The following is a 20,549-nucleotide window of genomic DNA, read 5'->3' as shown; positions in this document are numbered from 1 at the left end:
CACCTCAAACTTTGGAATGAACATCTGGAATAGAATGAAGTCTTCAGAAGCAGAGTTTGACCCCGCTGATGTAAACTAATAAATACTTAATGCTGTAATGCTTTTTGTTGTATGGTTACAAAAGTTTCTTTTGTGTCTTTTAGGAATGTTTATTTGAATCTTTACATGCTGGCAATCACCATCCTACATTTGAGGTCTTTTTAGACAAATGTGTGACTGAACTGCGAATTAAAATTATTCATAAATTAAAGAAAAATGACAGTATTTTATTTAAAAATGCTTGGAAGCGTTGGATAATTCTCAAAGCAAAAAAAGGTAATTCAACTTTTTGTTGCATTTTTGTGCATTGTAATAAACAAGCATCTGATCCTTGCTCTCTCTCTTTTAACTGTAGATAATTGCAAACAAATCACCTCTGAAGAACTTGTAATCAATCATGGTAAACAATATGTATTTAGCTTTATTTTATTTTGAATTACATATACAGTAAATGAGTAGACTCACATGATCATTATTTGTTTATTTGTGTATTTAAGGAAACACGGATTGTAATAGTTTACAAAAATGGAAATCTGATCTTCGTGACATCTTAGAGGATCTCTCCAAAGAGGAACTCAAAAAACTAAAGCATTTAATGCGAAACAGTGAGAACAGAGACTCCATTCCTGTGTCTAAACTTGAAAAAACCAAGAAAGACAGATATAAGCTGGTAAATTTGATTGTTCAGTCATGGGGATTTAAAGAATCTGTGAAAGCTACAAATGAGTTTATGAATAAGCTCCCTCGCAGAGATGATTTAGTGAAAGGACTGCTGGAGCCACATCTGAAACAGTTTGGCCTTCCTGATTAGTGGAATATAAACCCTGCAACCGCATTTTGAAACCATTTTACATGAGCATTCAATGGCAGGTTATGTATGTTAATTATACTGTATATGTATATATTTGTTTGTACCTTAATTGTAAATGTACATGTATATATATAATTGTATATTTTTTATTGCATATATTTAGGTTCATGATACTAATGTATGTATAAATTCGTGTTTGGTGATAGTGAACAGATATTTATTTTATTTGAAAATATTTATTTATTGTGCAGAACAACTCTTTTGATACAACCCTACCTCTAATATTGTGTTTTTATATGCTGTTGTGTTCATGTTGTGTAAGCGAACCGTCAGGGCCCCTAGGCCCTCACAGAGGACCTTAAAGTTGCCATGAAACTGAAGTAGCAATTGCCTTATTTTCCACTAAACATAGTCAAATTATGCACTCTATGCGTTTTTTGCACATGTGTACATGCCTGTGTGGGAACATTTTGAGTCAGAAACTGAGATAGCAGGCCAGAGCTCGATATTTTTGTGATGAAATATGCAATTTCTGAATGCAAAACTTTTCACTAATAAAAAACACCTACAAGGCCTGAAAGAGATCAAGCCCCAGCCAGGAAAAATACAGCAAAAGTAACAAAAAAGAACCGTAAGCATTACTTTCCAAGTAACAAAGTAGTGCAATTAGTTACTTTTTTTGGGAGTAACTTATTATTGTAATGCAAGCGTGCCGCACAAGCCCTGAAAAGTGAAGCCTAAAATGTCTCGATCACCCCCCCCCCCCAGTACTGGTCCCAGTATAGGTCATAAACCCCGCGTCCCCCATGTTATTCAATGGTACTTAAGACCAACTAAACAATTTATTTACACTTCAATTATCTTTTTTCCGAAGTTGGTTTCTGTCATATACTGTAGTTTTTATCACGTTCATGTAAATACAAGTGTTTGTTTTTAAAATATGTTTGTTTTTAGTTAGTTATTTAATGCTAGAAAAACAGTGGTGTCACGTCATGATTGACAGCTGTGATATGCGCATTCTGCAAGGGCGAGGCCTTGATTTCGCTGCTTTACTTCCTGCTAACTACTGCGCAGAACTGGTCCCGAAAATGCTTCTGCGCAGACTCAAGACCCAAGATTTCAGCGTTGTATCGGGACATTGGCGGCTTCACTTTTCATCAATGGAAGAGAGCGAATGGGCGTCGTCCATTTTTTTTTACAGTCTATGTTGTAATGTAACTGTTCTCTTCAGTCTGTACGTGAACGAGCTGCCTGAAGTGTGTCCTGAAATTGGCCTTCAAATGTATGCCGATGACACTGTGGTTTATGTGTCTGGCAAAAACCCTGTTGTTATCGGTAGTACACTAACTAGAAGTCTTGAGAAAGTGTCTAATTGGCTGAATAAGTCCTGCTTAACACTTAATCTGAGGAAAACTAAATCTATGTGTTTCTCTATAACAAGAACGCGTACAATAAATGACCTTAATATTAAAATGAATGGTGAACTCATTGATCAGGTAGAACAAGAAAAATACTTAGGAGTGATTTTAGATTCTCAGTTAAATTTTAAAAGTCATATTAAAAACATCTCAAGAAAAATGAAAGCCAGTATGAACTGTTTTAGAATGATTAGGAGCTGTCTAACATTAGAATGTGCTCATGTTTTTTTGAACACTATGATCCTGTCTCACCTGTCGTACTGCACCACTGTTTGGACCCAGACTAGCCAAACTACCCTAAAGCCTATTGAGAGGCTTTATAACCGTGCTCTAAAAATTTTAGTCAAAAAGCCTATTCGATTTCATCATTGTTATATTTTAAATGAATATAAAATTTTAAACTTTGCTAATTTTGTTAATCTCAGATATATAATGTTGTTTTTTAAATGTTTGATTGGACTTGCACCGGAGCCACTTCGTAAATTTGTTAACAGGCTGGACCCATCCAGATCAACAAGAGCAGTTAAATGTGGAAACTGTAAAGTTCCATTCTTTAAAACATCTTTTGCTCAAAATGTTTTCTCTGTGAAAGGAGCCAGTCTGTGGAACTGGCTTCCTACAAATATAAAGACTCTAACTAAATTGTCCACCTTTAAAAAAATAACAAAAGCCTGGCTCATACAGCAGCAGCAGTGTGATCATGTCTTATGAGATGTATAGTGTGAGGTGTGCATCTGTTAGAGTTAGAGTGACTTTGTTAAATTATTACATTTATTTTTACTGGTTTTAACTGGTTTTTGGATATTCTATTGTATTTGCTGTTTTTTATTCTTATGTTTTATTCTCTTACTATCTTAACTGTTGAAAAGCCCTTCTAGGGACAGGTGTTGCGAATTAGCCATGGCTATGAACACTGTGATACAGGCATCGGATTGTTCTTGATGTAATAATCTATGTTTTTTGTATCTGTCCCTATTAAAAAAACCTAAATAAATAATGCATTACTTTTAAAAGTAACTTTCCACAACACTGCGTATATCCAAGTGAAACTGGCTTCTGAAATTAAATAAGGCAGGACTGGGTTTGAATTTGTCCATCGAGATCTGATTGGACCATTTGAAGTGGGGTTGTGTTGCTAATTGCTAATCACAATGATCTTCTACTGGACTACGCCCACCTGCAATTCCATGGCTGCCTTCTGAGGCAGCATTTCAAGGCAAGAAGGCACCAAGGCATGTCCGAATCCAATGTTAGGTTTACTTCCTGACTCAGAATGTAATTGGTCAAGCCTGGTCGAGTTCGAAAAAATAAAATGGCGGCCAAGAAAGCGGCTGGAGCACTAATTTAGTGTAAATGCATTTATATTTTCACTTTTTAAACCTTTTAAATGCACTTCTAGCGAGAAATTAGTACGTAGTTTTCAAATATGTGATAAGTTATCATAAAGGCACTGTTTATATTTCAAACACGTTGCCTATGAAGTGTGTCCAAATGCGTTTTTCTGAGCTGGCTTGATGCCTTTTGCCTCATGAGGCAACAAGCGCACACTGCATCCTATGTGAAAGCCGTTTTTTCAATTTTCAGACGCAGCCCATATGGAATACCGGAATTAAAGAGAAATCGTTTTGGATGGGAGATTTGTGTTTTTGATTAAAATTATAAGTGCACATTAATTTTTTTTTTAAATAACGAAGCTCACATATAATCATTTGTAAAAAAATACTACAATATTTTTTAAGAAATTACAACTTTATATTTTATTTTCATGGCGACTTTAACTTTGTTAAGAAATAAATTGAAATGAAATATAAAAAATGAAATCAAAGTCACCAACAGTTATTAATTTTGTGTTTGTGTATTTACCCACATAATACTAGGAATTCAAAAAAACACATGGTTGTCGTTGTCATTCTATGAGAAATTTAAATAAGATCACAATAAAACCATATGAAGACAATTTGGCATCCAAATTAGCCACAAGGGGCGCATTTACTTTACCTGGCAACCTTAGCCTCATTACGATCAGTTTCTTCTTAACGGATTTTCAGACACGTAAGTTTTGGTGGTATGTGCCGTTTTACTCTAAAATTAAGCGGAAAGTGAAGATTTAGACAAGTTACACGTGTATGATAATCTTGTTTTAACGTAAAGTTAAACACGCTGCGTTTGTGTATAATAATTACTCTCATGTTAATGCAAGGCAGGTAACCTTAATGGCGAGCACTGTGCTTAAACGCCAAGCAAACCAACTTCTGCACAACAAATTTGTTGTGGTTTTGGGCGACTCGAGTGAGTAATGACAGAGTTTAATATTGTTCTCGTATTGGCCTGATAGTCTCTATAAACTGCACTATATTCAAATAATGCTGCTTTTCCTCCAGTTCAGAGGTCGGTTTACAAGGACTTGGTTTTAATCTTGCAGAGAGACGCATATTTAAGCTCTTCACAGCTGAGAAGCAAGGTTAGTAACGTTATTTGCCCATTTTGATCAGTCTCCTTAACTAGACAAAAATAATAAATAAACGTAGGCTCGCGTGTTCGTAAAGTCACAAGTTTATCAGGTTGCTCCTCTTGCTATATCATGTCGTTACTTTACATAATGTACATATTTTGCTGTTTTGGAAGGATTAGTATTTTAGTTCACCAAACTGGCATTTAGATTTACGTTACATATGAGTAACGAGATAAAAATACACTATCATCACTAACCAAAAACTATGTTGTTTGTGTCGTTTTTAATAAAATCTAGGCCAAGGGTTCTCAAACATTTTGGGGAGCAAAAACTTTTACATGGGAGCAAAATTTCGAATGACTTAATAAAATTCTTCCTAAGCACATTCTTATATTTTTACTCTTACATTACAGTGATAAGCAAAACACTATCTCCTCAATTTAACTTATGTATTTTAAGAGGGTAAATTACATTTGGACAGTTATACTTCTTAAGTTATCCTAAAACTTTTATAAAATAAACAGTCACAAGACTGACATGGTTCTTAGATGGTCCCATATGTAAATATACCCTTCTTTATAATACAACACAATTATATAATTTATAACAAATTATTTCACAGACCCCGAACCCCTGTTTTAGACAGGGCCCATTTGAACAGGCATGACTTAGACACCTCCCTTACTCGCCCTAACGTTTTTAAACCGGTATGATTTTATTTCTTCTGTTTAATACGTAAGAAGATATTTTGATGATGGTAAGCACACAGTTGACGGTACCCATTGACTTCCATAGTAAGATAAACAAATACTTTGGAAGTCAATGGGTACCATCAACTGTGTTCAACTGAATAAAGAAACCCATACAGGTTCAGAACAACATGAGGGGCCGTAAATTATGACAGAATATTCATTTTGGGTGAGCTATCCCTTTTTAATGTCTGTGTTAGGTCAAAAATGGCAAAAAATAAACATCTGTCTCAAGAAATTCAAAGGTCGATTAATGCTTTAAAGAATAAAGACTATACAGTCGTTGTATCACCAAAACCTAATTTATACTTGGATGTACACTGCAGTCTTCAAATGCAAAGAACGACTGGTCCAGATGAATTAAACAAAAACTAAATACATATTTAGTTTGAGAAAAAGCCCTAAACTAAGCAGAGATTAAATTTTACCTGATTAACCACAGTTTCATGTACAACTGTAAAGAGAAGATTAAGGCATTAAGTGACCAATAGTAAAGAGAGGACTAGTTTTAAATTGGCAACAAATAGTTGTAAAAGGGCTGTATGGGGATTTATTTACTATTCCAGAAATTATGTCTATATTCATGAAGAGAATCGGTTAATCCATACAAGTTAATCTTTACAGATTGGAATTTGACATATCCAATTCAACTAATCTGAATATTTTAAGGCTGTGGGAGTACACCTGAGAGAAAAGCCACCTAAGGGCTCGAACTGGGGCCCTTTTTGCTGTGAGGCAACATTGCTAACCACATAATGCCACACATTATGGATATCAACCCCCATTTAGCTTTTGTGGAATTGTTTAGACAGGTGCATGAGATAATGTAGCGTATTTGACCTAGAAAGCTAGAATGAAACGGTTAAAATACCAGCAAAATCAGTACATAGTACAAACTATACATCACTATGCAGATCACTTTTAAGTACACAGAGTTTCATGATTAAGAAAAGTCTGATACAGTCTTATTTATATTTCCCAGGGTGAGATTTCTTTTGAAAAGGACACTTTAATTGAGGGTGGACGACTTGGGTCGATGAACAACGGGACGGCGTACCGAGAAGTGCGTCAATATCGTAGCGACCATCATTTGGTCCGGTTTTATTTTGTGACTCGGATCTTTTCGCACTACATGGAAAGCATCCTGGCGGACTTTGAGCGTGGCATAAAACCAGACTTGGTAATAGTCAATTCGTGTGTGTGGGATGTGTCCAGGTGAGCACGTTCACTTTACTGAAGCTTGTAGTGGACATTTAATGTAATTTACTAAAAATACAATGCTGAAAATGCAATAAATTGTATTTCTGAACAGGTACGGCCGTAATTGGGATTCAGAATACAGGGCTAACTTGAACAAATTCTTCAGGCAGCTTAAGGCTGTTTTGCCAGAGGAAAGCCTCATTGTTTGGAACATGGCCATGCCCCTCGGCAAAAGGATAGTGGGAGGTTTCCTGGTCCCGGAGGTGGGTTTCAAAGAGTGTGGAACTGCCATTAACAATGACACTAACCAACAATGTTAATGACAGACAGTAATGCAGGTTTTTTTTATCTTGTCCACATACTCAGATACAGGACATGGGTCCATCATTAAGATTTGATGTGATTGAGGCAAATTTCTACGGAGCCACGTTAGCTGATGACTTCGGATTTGATGTACTGGACATGCATTTCCAGTTTCGCTTCAGCCTGCATCTCCGTACCAACGACGGTATTCACTGGAACGCAGTTGCCCACCGGAAGATAACATGCTTGCTGCTTGAGCATGCTGCACAGGCATGGGGAGTGGAACTATCAAGCCCTGGTAAGAAATACGAAGACATTTGTTAGCATAAATGCATCTTTGCTTTGTTTGTGATAACATTTGAACTTATTTTTAAGTATCTGTCATTTAAAGTCCCCCTGTGATGAAAATCAAGTTTATATTGGTCTTTATCTGTCTTATGTGGTGTTTTTAATATGCTTTAAGATAAACCATATTTCAAACTCATTATTAAGAGTTTTTTTTTTAAAGTTTCCCAAAGAAAGTCTCAAAACCATGCAGGGCTCAACGCAAATAATTTTTTATAATACCAGGTTCAGGTTTTCACTTTGGTTATCGGCAACACCATGCACACTGTGTGCTGTCGGCTTTTCTCATAACAAGGTTTTGTTTACAGTAATTGCAACGAAAAAGGCTCCCGATTTGTCTGCTTTACCTGGAAACTGATGGCAAACTGTGCAAAACATTGCATCGTTTATTTCGCTTACTGTTTTACCCAAGTCAATGTCTGCTTCCAAGATGTTAAATATTTAAAGTTTTCATTTGGCCTCATATAGAGAGGGTTCCGGCGCAATTTTAATATCTCTTTGCTCTACCAGCTGACATCACACGCAACGGTGTCCACAACAACCAATAAGGTATGAGAAACCTCAGGTCATTGCTGAGAAGTTAACATTTGCGACGCTTAAAATGTATCTTGATGGTAACATTGCATAAGAATACATACAGTCAAACGGCCACAGGCAGGAAATATATTTTAGTGACTGAGGGGCGAAGCACTGGCCCAATCGTGCCAGTAACAATACTGTTTACCATCACGCCATCAGGTTTATCATCACCAGGCCATTAGGTAGTCCTTTATGTTGAGCCCTGCTTCAGTTAAAAATTGCCTCCGTTTTCTACGTCACAAATGTGCAACCAATCACATCAAGTGGATCAGGCAGTCCGAGCCAACTCGATCCGTGTATACTAAATGAGGCAAAGGTGTAGAGTTACATGGCACCAAGAAATCACAGGAAGAAACTTTTACATATTCTGTTTTTATGCTCAAAGATGAGTTTTAAGGGGTAAAATTATGAACTACAGGGGGACATTGTGAAATTACATTTATGCTTATGGTCTACAATAATTACTTATGGTCTTCCATATATGGCTGGTTTTCTGTTTTTGTTCTTTCTGTACAGTTGAGCTCAAAACAGATCACGCTGTGCCTCAGAGTAATTTCCAGCAAACTTCTGCAAGCAGACTTGTAGGGAACAAAGAAGGTACAGTCATGACCTCTGTAATTCCTTATCACTCACCTTTCTGGAGTACATGATTCTAATTGGTCAACTGCAGTACTTGGCAGTAAAATATTTCTTCTTATTACACGGCTCTCTGGAATGCTTGATTCTGATTGGTCAGTTGAGACATTTGCAGGTTCGTTCTTTTCAAATAATAACCGCTCCAAAGTAAACGCATAGCCGGTACTACTTGTATGATTTAAATCGCTCCGCGCCAATAAAGATTACTGTTTGTTTGGCGCCATCTTGTGACAAACACTGGACAACCACAGCATTTTGACATAAATTTTAACATGTACGGAAAAAACAAAACATTTAAACAGTGGATAGAAGAACGAACAACGCCAAGACACAGAGAGCTTACTGAGACTGAACTTGACAAAATAGAGCATGACAGCTACGAAGCCAACACACAATAAAAAACAGAATGGGCATTAAAACTTCTCAAAGACTGGCTAAAAGAGAAAAAAATGGAGACAGAGAAGTATGAAGCAGAGGATCTTAATAAGGTATTACGATTATTTTTATGCATCTATGCAAAGTTTCGCGGAAGGATAAAAATGTTAATTTAAAACAAATATGCCAATAAAATGTTTCAAATTCATATTCATGTCCAGTTTTTTTTCTTATGTGGCAAGTAGCCGTGTAATAAGCGGGATAATGTAGAGGCAGCCGGTAGTTATCGAGAAATAAGCCCCTTCAGTGTGATACAAGACCTGATCACACTGTCGGGGCTTATTTCCCGATAACTACCGGCTGCCTCTACATTATCCCTTACATAAAGCACAATTCCCTTAATTGCATTAATTGTAAATCATGCATTTGTGATTCAAATCAGTCCTGTTTTCAACAGGTTCTCACAGTGACCAGAGACGCTTTAAAGTACCCATGCAGCCTGTGAACCACTACAACAATGGTAAGAATGAAAGAACCCCTATAAATGTATTTAAAGGAATAGTTTATTGAGAAAGTAAAAAATCTCTTGTAATGTATGACTTTCTTAACTTGAACACTTTATGGGCAAACATTTTATGGTCATGCGCCAGTAGATGCACTATATTGCCAAATGTTTTGGGACACCCCTCAAATCACTGAATTCAGGTGTTCCACTCACCAGTGCTAATAATGCTTTATCATACCAAGATACTTTGTCGGATCAGTTTGGGGATGGCCCCTTCCTGTTCCAACAAAGCAAGATCCATAAAGACATAGATGGTGAGTTTGTAAGTTAACTGGCCTGCACAGAGTCCTGACCTCAACCCAATAAAACATCTTTGGGATTAATTAGAGCGGACACTACGAGCCAGGCCAACATCAGTGTCTGACCTGACAAATGTGCTTTTAGAAGAATGATCAAAAATTCCCATAAACACACTCCTAAACCTTGTAGAAAGTCTTCCAAGAAGAGTTGAAGCTGTTATAGCTGCAAAGGGTGGGCCAACTCCATATTAAACCCTATGGATTAAGAATGGAATGGCATTCAGGTTCATGTGCATAATAAGTCCCAAAACTTTTGGAAATATAGTGCATGTATATTTATATGAATATACACTAGTCAACATTTGAAGTGGATTAAAAAGTTCATCAAAGTTGTCTTAAGGTATTGTTCAAAACACAAAGACAACTTTTATAAAAGATTTTAATCCACTTCAAATGTTGACTAGTGTATTTAGTGATTGCTATCAGGGTGTGAAGAGGTCTTTGGGTCCTCATCCGAGATCTATAAATCTGCGCATGACGTACAATTAGAGCCAATCAGCAAGCTTGTTACATCCACCTGGCCATAGCTAATTTGCATTTCTCATTTGACCATTTGCAAGGACCCAAAGAGTCACGGAAAAGCTAAATAGAGAGGCTAAAACGAAAAGCAAATAGAATAGCGAAAAGAATAAGGAGAACCATCGGGAAAATGAAAACAGAAAAGTTAAACGGAAATGCCCTTTTAAATGCCTAATTTAAACCTTTATTTGTAATTCAATTTATAAATCCAGTTATTTATTTCTCTTTTTAAATTGCTTTTTGAAATACATTTTGAAATTCCATTATTTAAGAATTTATAAATGCAATTTAAAATTATGAACTTATTGAGTATTTTATGTTGTTTTTATAAATGGTTATATTAATTTGAACTATTTATTAATGGATTAATATTTCATTTCTATGTTATTTTTATAATCTAACTTTTTATTGCCTAATAAAATGTTACATAATGATTTTTTTGTAACTTTGTCTATTTATTTATAGATTAATTAATGAATTTTTAAACAAATCTATTAATTGCTATTTTTATTGTCCAGGTAGTTATTAAATTTTGAAGTTCTTTATTACATTTTGCATGACTCTTGTGGTCCTCCATACATCACGTTCACACCTGGTATTTAAATGCGTCTCTTTTGTCCACTTTCGACCGCTTCTGTCCTGAATACTGTGAGGGGGTGGTCTGTGAGACGGTGGGCCTGCTGTCATTAAAACACGAGCGGGAGTAATGACGGGTTTATATGGACGTGAACTTATAAAATGTCAGAGTCCAATGCTTTTGTTGTAAGTAAACATGCTTCGCAGTGTTTTGTACATGCATATGTAAGAGCTTTCTCTGAATTTTCAGCACTATTGATGAAATAGGATCGCACAACTTTCACACGCTTTCAAAATGAAACTGCAGAGATAAGCCGCTTTAGTTTTGTCAATGAAAGGCTAAAAATAGCGCTGTTCACCGATTGTTCGTGCTAGAAGTCAGAAAAGACGTAAAACATTGTGTTTAATACCTCAGATTAGATAAATGGGCGGAGAGAAGGCGGTCGCGTGTGGCTGTTCGAACACATTCAACCACATGTGCGTTTACACTACAAGAGCAATCCGATCGAAAAGGGTTTTGACTACCTCTGAATGTGGTCGAAAGTGGACGAGCTCAAAACGTTTTGAACACCGTTTACACCTGGCATTAATGTCGTCCACTTGTGATCTGATTGATGAAAACGCATGTTAATGCCAAGTGTAAACAGCCTCACTGTTCCTTTAACCAGCATAACAAAACATGTTTCTGGACAGAATCGCCTACCATGTCTTTAAGATAGATTTTTATATTCCCTTTACCAACCATAGTAATGTCCATTTAAGATGCATTTTAAACACAATTCACTAAGTACTGGGTGATATTGTAGCTAATATTCATATTTGGTTATTTTAAGGTGGCATTGTTTACCGTCATCCCCCCGGTCCAGCCTTCAGACAAGGACAACTAATGGGACAATATAATGGCTTGGCACCAATTTTCTACAGGGATGATTTACCTCCCCCCTTCACTCCAGGTTACCACAGCTTTGAAACAAATGCCTTTGTCGGAGGTTTAGACCTATTTTATTACTTTATTAAATCACCTTTATATAATAAGAATGTAAATGTAATATTGTGTAAGGTAAAAATAGTGCTAAAAGCTTTTTGTTTTTAAAGGTGGTCCCAACTTCAATGCTGCCCCCTATTGGCCAGTGAATAACTTTGTCATAAAGCAACGAAACAGAAGACCATATAATCCGTATCCACGACAGAAGCCACGTCACCTCTAGATAAATGGATTCAGTTGAAACTGTGTAGCTGGGTGTAATAAAAATAGCCGTTCTTTAAACTTGAGTATTTTAAGGTACTGCACTCAGTCTGCATAAAAATGTTGGCCATATTGGTTGTTTGCTAGTTTATCTTGTTATGAGAGCTGTGTATATTGTAAAGCAAACATACAGATGTTTCTAGATTTTATCGTTTGTTTGAAATATAATTTTGTTTGAAATAACTTAATCTGGATAAGTGTTAAGTTCTTCAATAAAGTCATACCCAAATAAATGTAACCGTAACAGTGATGGTTTGCCACTTGGAAAAGTTAAGCACAAAACATTTTTGACAAAACACTTGTTTGTTTATTCTCCAATAAACATTTATTTAAAAAAACAAAAACATTTTGTGATTTCAATTTTGTTCAGCTGATGCAAATGATGTACACAAGCTTTTGATTATCAATGCCTTGATATTGTTAAGTACTTCATCATTAATTGTAACTTGCATATGTTATATTTTCAAATGGGTGGCATTATAATCTGATAGCAAAAATAAGTTACTCCTCTCAATTCCCCTACTTCTTGAACGCCCACATCTGCTGCCATATCCGTTCCTCTAACCTCTTTCTCCAGCCATACAAGCCTGGCATCAGGATCCTCATCTGAGAACTGTAAGAGACTTCCCGATGGCCTCAGCACCTTTAAACATTGCCTTATTATCTGACCAGCCTTAACTTGCCCTTCATTAGATCTGACCAAAGCATCTGTTGTTCCCTTGTCCAAAATCAAATCCAAGCTTCTGGCCTCAAACTGTCCAGTTAACTGCGTGCAGTCCATCTCTTGAAAGGAAAGAGCAGACAATGGGTTCTGTGGCTGTGATGATTTGGTATCGGTGTGTTCCTCCAGAAGTCGTACGGCCACTGGGGAGATGTCAACACAGGTGACCTTTACAGCACATGGGGAGTTTCTGTAAATACAAGGTCCTAGGGCGGAGGTGCCACATCCCATGTCCAGAATGTGTAATGGGCCACTGTGGGATTGTGACATGGTTTGTATTACAGGAAGAATGAAGTCCTGGACTGCGGGAAATCCAAAGAACCACTCAAAATGTTTAAATTTGCTTTTGCTTCCATTTTCTGTGTAGAATCTGTCCCATGTTGCTTTTTTGTCCATGTTTTGAATCAACTCATCTGTGAACACAAGTTATACATAATTGTAATACAAATTTAAAGTATAAATAACGTTATGGCTTTCAATTAAACAAGAAGCTTTATAAAACAGAAAGATTGGGTTTTTTGATTATGACCCCATTACATCAGTATTACTGCGCAGCTGCATCTGTTGCTTGGCAACAACTTTGTTGAATCGTTTCTGAATAACTACGTCGCTTGGCGTAAAAATATATCTTTTTAATCAATAATCTTATAACATTTTTATTATTGTGTGTTTATATTGTAATACTGTGCTGGCTATATGCAATAACCGTTTTGTACCAGCAAATAATGTGCTTTACAGTGAATTTATCTAGTGCTTAACAACGCACCGCTACGTTAATGAAATGTGTTGATTTGACCCTTCTTCTTGGCTAATAAAAAACTATTAACTAACCAAATCTGTTTAAAAAAAGAAGTAACGTTACACTTACTTGTCAAACTTGTATGGTGCCATCGGTGTGCCTTCGTAAGCTTCTGACAAGTCCTTAGCGGGACAACAAATCGGTTTAAAATAAACATTTTAAATATCCTGCTTGCATGTGCGAGCAATGACATGACCCGGAAGTGTACATAGAATGAGGGGGGCGGCGGAAAAAAAATAATTGAATCAAGATGGCGGATGAGCAGCAGGAATCATCAAAGGGGGAGATGGAGGGTAAGTTGAAAAAAATAAAAATTTTATTTAAGGCTGTCATAATCATCAGTTTGCACGCTTAAACAAAACCACGAGCAGGGTCCCACGCGAGAAAGCTTGCGTTAGGGATAAAGTCTGCATTGCACTAGCAGGAGACGATGCAGAACAAAGCGTATTAACTGTGCAGAAGAGAGTAACATTAACACTAGGCTCATTTTACAAACAAGTGGCATTTGTTTTAGAGTCTCAACGTTTTTGCACACTGTCCTATTTTCCCTGTTGTTTAAAATGATGTTGTCAATTGACGTGCGTTAGAAACGTTAAGCACATTTAGTGCAAGACAGTAATATGATCGTTCACTGCATAAACGGGCACATATTTTCACAGAAATGTGGTTTAATTTAGCGATATGGTAACAGTCACTGAAAACATAGATGTTTTTTTTTCGCATACGGTTTGTTTACATCACGTCTCTCTCTGTGGCAGCTCCTGCCTGCCAGCTGAAAATTTAACCCCTACTGGAGAGGCTGTTGTTTAAAATTTGATGTTCATTATGATGTTTGGTCTGTTTCATCAGGAGTGAACTGCCTCGCATATGACGAGGCCATAATGGCACAACAGGACCGCATTCAGCAAGAGGTGAGTGAACAGATTAATGACTTTTTAATAAGCATTCTTAATGTGAAAAACTACTGATGATTTTGTTTGGTCAAATTGTTAGTGGACACTGGACACAATCCTCTTCTTTGTAACACAAAGGTTGTTACAGGATAAGTTCACCCAAAAAAAAAAATTCTGTTATCATTTACTCACCCTAATTCTAAAACCTATATGAGTGTCTTTCATCTGTTGAGCACAAAAGAAGATGTTTTAAAATATGATGGTGAGTACATAGTTTTTTTACTTTGTTTTTCCCACTATGGAAGTCAACGGGTGCCGTCAGCTGTGTGCTTACCATTATTTATCAAAATATCTTATTTTGTGTTTAAAAGAAGAAAGTAACACAATCCCCCTGTCCTCCATTTGTAAGATAGATTACACTTATGTCATTGAACAATGTTGGGATGGTAACACAAAACGGTAAAAAGAAAAATCAGTATGAAATGAATTTTTTTAATTGATTGTTTTTTTAACTGTTATTATATTTCATAGCATCTTCATAGTAAAAACCTTTTGACTATCATTTAAAAACTGTGGTTTGATCAATGTAAACATATTGGTATATAAAGGGTTAAATATTTCACAAATGTAATTCATATTTGATATGTATGTTTCAGGCAGAAGTAGTTTAAAAGTTTGTCTCGTTTAACATGGAAAAAAATATTGACCTATGATATTTTTAGAGCAGTTTTTAATAAAATGTAATAAATATTCTGTATGTTTCAGGCAGAAGAAGTTTTAAAAGATTGACTCTTAAAGTGGAAAAAATATGAATGTATTATATTTTTAGAGCAGTTTTTGGGAAGGTGTAATTTTGGCCTTAGGATCACAAGTGTTAGATTTTTTTTATACAATTTGACCCTGTTCAAAAAATAACAATGCACAAAAATCAATGTTGCTACCAATCTTTGACCCATACCAGGGTCTAATAATAATAATAAAATCACATGGTAGTTCCAATGTTCTTTTTGGAATTTTTTTTTGGAAAATATAGTTTTTTGTTAATGTAAACAAACGGGCATACAAAGGGTTCAAATTTTTACAAATTTAATGAATATTTGATATGTATGTTTCAGGCAGAAGTAGTTTTAAAATATTGACTCGTTTAAAGTGGGACAAAAATATTGACGTATGATATTTTAAGAGCCATTTTGGGAAGGTGTCATTTTGTGGCTTTAGGATCACAAGTTTTTTATACAACTGACCCTGTTCAAAAATTAACAATGCATCAAAATCAATGTTGCTACCAATCCTTGATCCATCCCATGGTCTAATAATAATAATAGCAACGCGCCAACAATGCTCCTAAACACACCTTGTTTTCAGACCAGAATGCCCATGGGCACAAAATTGGGCGCAAATGCATTTTCTATTTAAACAACATGGCGCTAAATGTGAAATTGATAATTGTGGCTTGTTGAAACTAGCGAAAGACACTTGCGTCGCGCAATGCGCCGGATGTAGGATACAGCTCTATGATTTACAGCGGGTAGTGTCAGAGAATTGAATTCCAGTCCATTCCTCATGTGAAGCAACACCATGGTTCCAGATGGAATAAAGGAGTGTAAACATGTCCTTGTGTGTTTCATGAAGATCATCATTCAGGTTCCACAAAATCATGAGGGTGTTGTAAATGATAACAGAATTGAAATGTATTACTTAAATTGCATGTGTTTTGTTTTAATAGATAGCGACCACTAACCCTTTAGTGTCGGACAGACAAGATCTCTCTGTGCTTAAAGGAGAATATGCTGCAGAGGACACCATCTACCAACTCAAAATAAAGGTGACTGCAGTTTTATCAGCTTACTTGGGCTTAGTTCACACTGCACACAATTCCAATCTTTAAGGCTGACTGTTCGCACTCATTTTCCAAGTTATAAAATCTCATCTATTTTATACTTTATGTAAACATCTGATTTCATGTTTTTGAAAATGACCTCCATTGTCATCCATAGGACCTTCACAAAAAATATTCGCACATTCGGAAGACGCGGCCGGATGGGAATTGTTTCTACAGAGCCTTTGGGTTTGCACATTTGGAGTCACTACTGGAAGACAGCAAAGAGCTGCAAAGGTAATGTACTGTTTGTCACAGTCATCCCATAGTGTATCCCAAATAAATGATGATGCTGGCATGAAAAGTTGCAGACCTCTGCGCTTGCTTCTTACCTGCCTTCTAAGCAACTTTGTTTCTATTAAAATATATTCTTTTGCTCCGTCACTATGTTGTTTTAAATCTATTTTAACACTTTAGGTTTAAAGCTGTAGCAGCTAAAAGCAAGCTGGACCTTGTGAACCAGGGTTTCACTGAGTTCACCATTGAAGACTTTCACAACACTGTGAGTTGAAAAATAGCAATGTCATTTAAACCTATGTACAAATTGCATGAATTCTTATTTGTAATATAGAGCTACAGTCCTATTATTTTACTAATCATACATTTGCATAAATTACATTTTTGCTTCCTGTGATTTCTTTCTCAGTTTATGGACTTGATTGATCAGTGTGAAAAGCAGCAAACACTTGGAGAACTGTTGAGGTCCTTTAATGACCAGAGCGTATCAGACTACATAGTGGTTTACCTGAGGCTTCTCACCTCTGGATACCTGCAGCGAGAGCATGTGTTCTTTCAGCACTTCATAGAGGGAGGTCGATCTGTCAAAGAGTTTTGCCAGCAGGTAAGAGAGTTAGGGTTGTGATGCTTAAAGGACAAGTTCGGTATTTTAGACTTAAAGCCCTGTTTTCAGATTGTTTATGATGAAATAGAACGGTTTTGACTGAAATTTCGACATATGCGGCTGCCCCGAGAATTTTCGGGTGTTTGCTGTTTCACCTCCCACCTTTATAATGGGTGTATAGGTGCACTGGAACAATCCTTCCTAAAATGCATTAAACTTTCGTTTACAAAGACGTGAAACTCACCGAGTGGTCAGGGGTGTTCACTGGTATGCTCACACAAAAATCGCTGCAAAAGATGCTTTCCAACAGCTGTTTTAGCATTCATTGTAAACTTGTGGACCTATTTTTCCAAACGCCTCACACCCGTATATTCTTCCGTTGAGAGTTTGAATAATAGACACTCCAGCCCAGTGGGTGGCGATAATCCGCCTTTGCCAATTGCAAGAATAGAAACAAAAGTTCCCGGCGCGGAGTAATACCGTACTTCACAGCACATCTAATACAAGTCATTGGAGTTGGCAAAAACTACGATAAAACCTGTTTGAATGCGTATTTTGCAGCGATTTTTGTGTGAGCATATCAGTGAACACCCCTGACCACTCGGTGAGTTTCATGTCTTTGTAAACGAAAGTTTCATGCATTTTAGGAAGGATTGTTCCTGTGCACCATTAAACCCATTGTAAAGGTGGGAGGTGAAACAGCAAACACCCGAAAATTCTCGGGGCAGCCGCATATGTCGAAATTTCAGTCAAAACCGTTCTATTTCATCATAAACAATCTGAAAACAGGGCTTTAAGTGTAAAATACCGAACTTGTCCTTTATCTCTTTCCCCGCCAATGACTAGATTTTCCGTCTTTCCGCAATACCGCTTATTATCCACCAGGTGCCGCCCTTCCGCAACTTTTTAAACCCGGAAGTATTGCCCTATGGCAAGCTGCTGTATGTCCGTGTCTGTTTTAAAGATCGCTCTGAATGGGATCTCTATGAAAAGTCCGTCACAAAAATTGAATTATCTCTGCTTTTTGCTCAAAATATGGTGTTTTTGCAAAAACCTACCCATATTCAAAAGCTGATTGCAAAAGAACCACTAAAGGTAGGATGAAACAGTTTTTTTTTGTTTGAAAGCAGAGGGTCTGTTCTTTCATTTGGTATATTGTATGTTTATATATTTAAAGAAGAACATTTTCTGGAAGGCATTAAACTTTGGTGAAAATCATGAAAAACGCTGGCGCTGGCTGGCAACTTTTTTTAAAAACGCTGGCGGTGAAAGAGTTAAAGGGATAGTTCACCCAAAAATTTTAATTCTGTCATCATTTACTCAAACTTAAGTTGTTTCACAACTGTATACATTTATTTTTTATGCCGAACAGAAATTAAAGGATTAGTCCATTTTCTTAAAAAAAATCTAGATAATTTACTCAACACCATGTCATCCAAAATATTGATGTCTTTCTTTGTTCAGTCGAGAAGAAATTGTGGTTTTTAAGGAAAACATTCCAGGATTTTTCTCATTTTAATGAACTTTAATTGAACCGTCACAGGACCGGGGGAAGACAAGAAGTTGTGGTTTAAAAGTGCATATTTTTTATTTTTCTTGCCAAAAATGACAATCGTTTCGCTAGATAAGACCCTTATGCCTCGTTTGAGATGACTGAACAAAGAAAGACATCAATATTTTGGATGACATGGTGTTGAGTAAATTATCTAGATTTTTTTTAAGAAAATTGACTAATCCTTTAATAGATTTGAAAAGTCTTTGTCACCAAACAGATCTGGGGCACCATTGACTGCCATATTTTTTTCTTATATAGAAGTCCAGATCTGCTTGGTTACCAATTTCTTTTTAAATATCTTCAATTGTGTTCAGCAGAATAAATATATTTATACAAATTTGGAACAACTTGTGGGTAAGTAAATGATAACAAAACTTTCATTTTCACTGTACCTTTAAAAATGGCTATTTTTGTTTATATTTTTATTTATTTTTAAGTTCCATTATAAAGGGGATGTTTCACACACACACAGACAATACTACAATTATAGATGTTTTACTACAGTATATAGCAACATTTTAACTTTTCATGAGATAACTATACTAGTAGTTTTGCAAACTTTATTTTGCAAAGCCTATGTAAGCCGAAGTATGGTCCACTTTTTACGCATATGCAAGGGTCCACGTAAAGTGTGGATGACACAATTTTCATCATCGTACACCCCCAGATTTTTTAAACCCCTTTGTGCATTGTTCTTGTAGATTGCACAAACAGGAGAATGTAGTATGCAGCCCAGAGGATGCATTGCATTTTGTCACAAATTGCATCGAACATTGGTGTAAACACACGAGTCAAATGTACACATAAAAAAAAAACACTATGGTCTCCAATACGGTGCTCGTGAGCACCAGGTTGCCCGCACGCAGTCTGTGAGTTGTCTGCCAAAGCACATTCTATTAATAACCTCAATTTTAATATTTATTTATTACATATTTTTATATTAGCTTGGCTTCATTTATGTATGAATAAGTGTCACACTACACTTTTATTCATTGACCTGCACTCATATGCATACAGATGTGACAGACTGGAAACCCTGTTTTGAAAAATACATAAAAAAACCCCGTTTAGATAATAGTGCATCTCTGCATACTGGAATAGATGGTGTAGTTGACATTTAAACAAATATTTTTTTTAAATAAACTTGTCACATCATATTCCCTGTTTACCTTTTAGGAGGTGGAGCCCATGTCAAAAGAAAGCGATCACATCCATATCATTGCCTTGGCACAGGCACTCAATGTGCCCATATTAGTGGAATACATGGACAGAGGAGAGGGTGGAACGGTAAACCATCATATCTTCCCTGAAGGAAGTGAACCACGCATCTTCCTGCTATACCGCCCTGGCCATTATGATATCCTGTACAAGTGATACTGATACTGTATTCTCTATGGTTACATTGTAAAGAAATCATCCCATTTCAGCAAAGTTGAGTCATACGTCTGTATGCAAGGCTTATGCTATGTTTAAACAAAAAAAACGTTTCCACTCCAGTTTTCAAAATGATTTTTTTCAGTCCAAAATTTAAAGCTCTTGATTGCAGTATAAATTGACACTGAATAAAAATGAAAGCATTAGGGTTGTACAGTAGTTTTTTTGTGGTTGTAAATGTTATCAACTTGCTTTTTGTGTTGTTTTTTTCTTTGTTACACTGCCTTTCATGAGTTTTATTAAAGGGATTTAAACCTCACTTAAAGTCTGGAGTGAATTTGTTTAATGATCGGTCTTAAAGTGTGAAACTTGAGT

At 36.3% G+C, this 20,549-nt stretch overlaps 4 protein-coding genes across 7 annotated transcripts in view; 3 read left to right on the top strand and 1 right to left on the bottom strand.

Annotated features, from left to right (window-relative positions):
- LOC135730809 (uncharacterized) overlaps positions 1-2,198 on the top strand; it is a 38,585-nt gene extending 36,387 nt beyond the window's left edge. For both annotated transcript variants that reach the window (XM_065248740.1, XM_065248741.1), the window contains exons 19-21: positions 144-315; positions 395-439; positions 537-2,198. In XM_065248740.1, coding sequence (XP_065104812.1) covers positions 144-315; positions 395-439; positions 537-850 — 531 coding nt within the window. In that variant the 3' untranslated portion in view covers positions 851-2,198. The remainder of the gene's footprint in view (positions 1-143; positions 316-394; positions 440-536) is intronic.
- Positions 2,199-3,268: 1,070 nt separating this feature from the next.
- On the top strand, positions 3,269-12,405 carry fam113 (family with sequence similarity 113). Of its 3 annotated transcripts, none has more exons than XM_065248735.2 (10): positions 3,269-4,320; positions 4,473-4,557; positions 4,650-4,729; positions 6,452-6,684; positions 6,782-6,932; positions 7,036-7,270; positions 8,413-8,493; positions 9,365-9,427; positions 11,700-11,855; positions 11,962-12,405. In XM_065248735.2, the coding sequence occupies exons 2-10, from the start codon at positions 4,482-4,484 to the stop codon at positions 12,072-12,074; spliced, it is 1,188 nt and encodes a 395-aa protein (XP_065104807.1). In that variant the 5' UTR covers positions 3,269-4,320; positions 4,473-4,481; the 3' UTR covers positions 12,075-12,405. The 3 variants fall into 3 exon arrangements, with proteins under 3 accessions (XP_065104807.1, XP_065104808.1, XP_065104809.1); XM_065248736.2 differs by having other exon boundaries at positions 4,469-4,557; XM_065248737.2 differs by having other exon boundaries at positions 11,700-11,819; positions 11,962-12,404.
- A 46-nt stretch (positions 12,406-12,451) lies between these two features.
- Positions 12,452-13,829, bottom strand: cskmt (citrate synthase lysine methyltransferase). The gene is made up of 2 exons (XM_065248739.1): positions 13,702-13,829; positions 12,452-13,246 (listed from the first exon to the last, which is right to left on the bottom strand). Exons 1-2 carry the CDS (start codon positions 13,823-13,825, stop codon positions 12,576-12,578), a joined length of 795 nt encoding a protein of 264 aa, XP_065104811.1. The 5' UTR covers positions 13,826-13,829; the 3' UTR covers positions 12,452-12,575.
- On the top strand, positions 13,813-20,493 carry otub1b (OTU deubiquitinase, ubiquitin aldehyde binding 1b). The gene is made up of 7 exons (XM_065248738.2): positions 13,813-13,925; positions 14,482-14,543; positions 16,252-16,350; positions 16,523-16,641; positions 16,822-16,906; positions 17,051-17,245; positions 19,977-20,493. The coding sequence occupies exons 1-7, from the start codon at positions 13,883-13,885 to the stop codon at positions 20,172-20,174; spliced, it is 801 nt and encodes a 266-aa protein (XP_065104810.1). The 5' UTR covers positions 13,813-13,882; the 3' UTR covers positions 20,175-20,493.
- Positions 20,494-20,549: the final 56 nt, after the last annotated feature.

Source organism: Paramisgurnus dabryanus, chromosome 2 (assembly GCF_030506205.2).
Source record: "Paramisgurnus dabryanus chromosome 2, PD_genome_1.1, whole genome shotgun sequence".
In the NCBI taxonomy this organism is placed as follows: Eukaryota; Metazoa; Chordata; class Actinopteri; order Cypriniformes; family Cobitidae; genus Paramisgurnus; species Paramisgurnus dabryanus.
The sequence above is the reverse complement of the archived record's forward strand: the minus strand, read 5'-3'. Positions and strand labels throughout refer to the sequence as shown.

What these genes read in the sequence shown, in the direction of transcription:
- fam113 (XM_065248735.2), top strand. Translation starts at nt 4,482, where the DNA reads ATGGCGAGCACTGTGCTTAAACGCCAAGCAAACCAACTTCTGCACAAC. An exon ending in TGTGTGTGGGATGTGTCCAG is followed by an intron (nt 6,685 to 6,781) that starts GTGAGCACGTTC and finishes ATTTCTGAACAG; the next exon opens with GTACGGCCGTAATTGGGATT. An exon ending in ACTTGTAGGGAACAAAGAAG is followed by an intron (nt 8,494 to 9,364) that starts GTACAGTCATGA and finishes TGTTTTCAACAG; the next exon opens with GTTCTCACAGTGACCAGAGA.
- cskmt (XM_065248739.1), bottom strand. Translation starts at nt 13,825, where the DNA reads ATGTCATTGCTCGCACATGCAAGCAGGATATTTAAAATGTTTATTTTA. An exon ending in GCACCATACAAGTTTGACAA is followed by an intron (nt 13,247 to 13,701) that starts GTAAGTGTAACG and finishes TTGTGTTCACAG; the next exon opens with ATGAGTTGATTCAAAACATG.
- otub1b (XM_065248738.2), top strand. Translation starts at nt 13,883, where the DNA reads ATGGCGGATGAGCAGCAGGAATCATCAAAGGGGGAGATGGAGG. An exon ending in AGGACCGCATTCAGCAAGAG is followed by an intron (nt 14,544 to 16,251) that starts GTGAGTGAACAG and finishes TTGTTTTAATAG; the next exon opens with ATAGCGACCACTAACCCTTT. An exon ending in TTGAAGACTTTCACAACACT is followed by an intron (nt 16,907 to 17,050) that starts GTGAGTTGAAAA and finishes TTTCTTTCTCAG; the next exon opens with TTTATGGACTTGATTGATCA.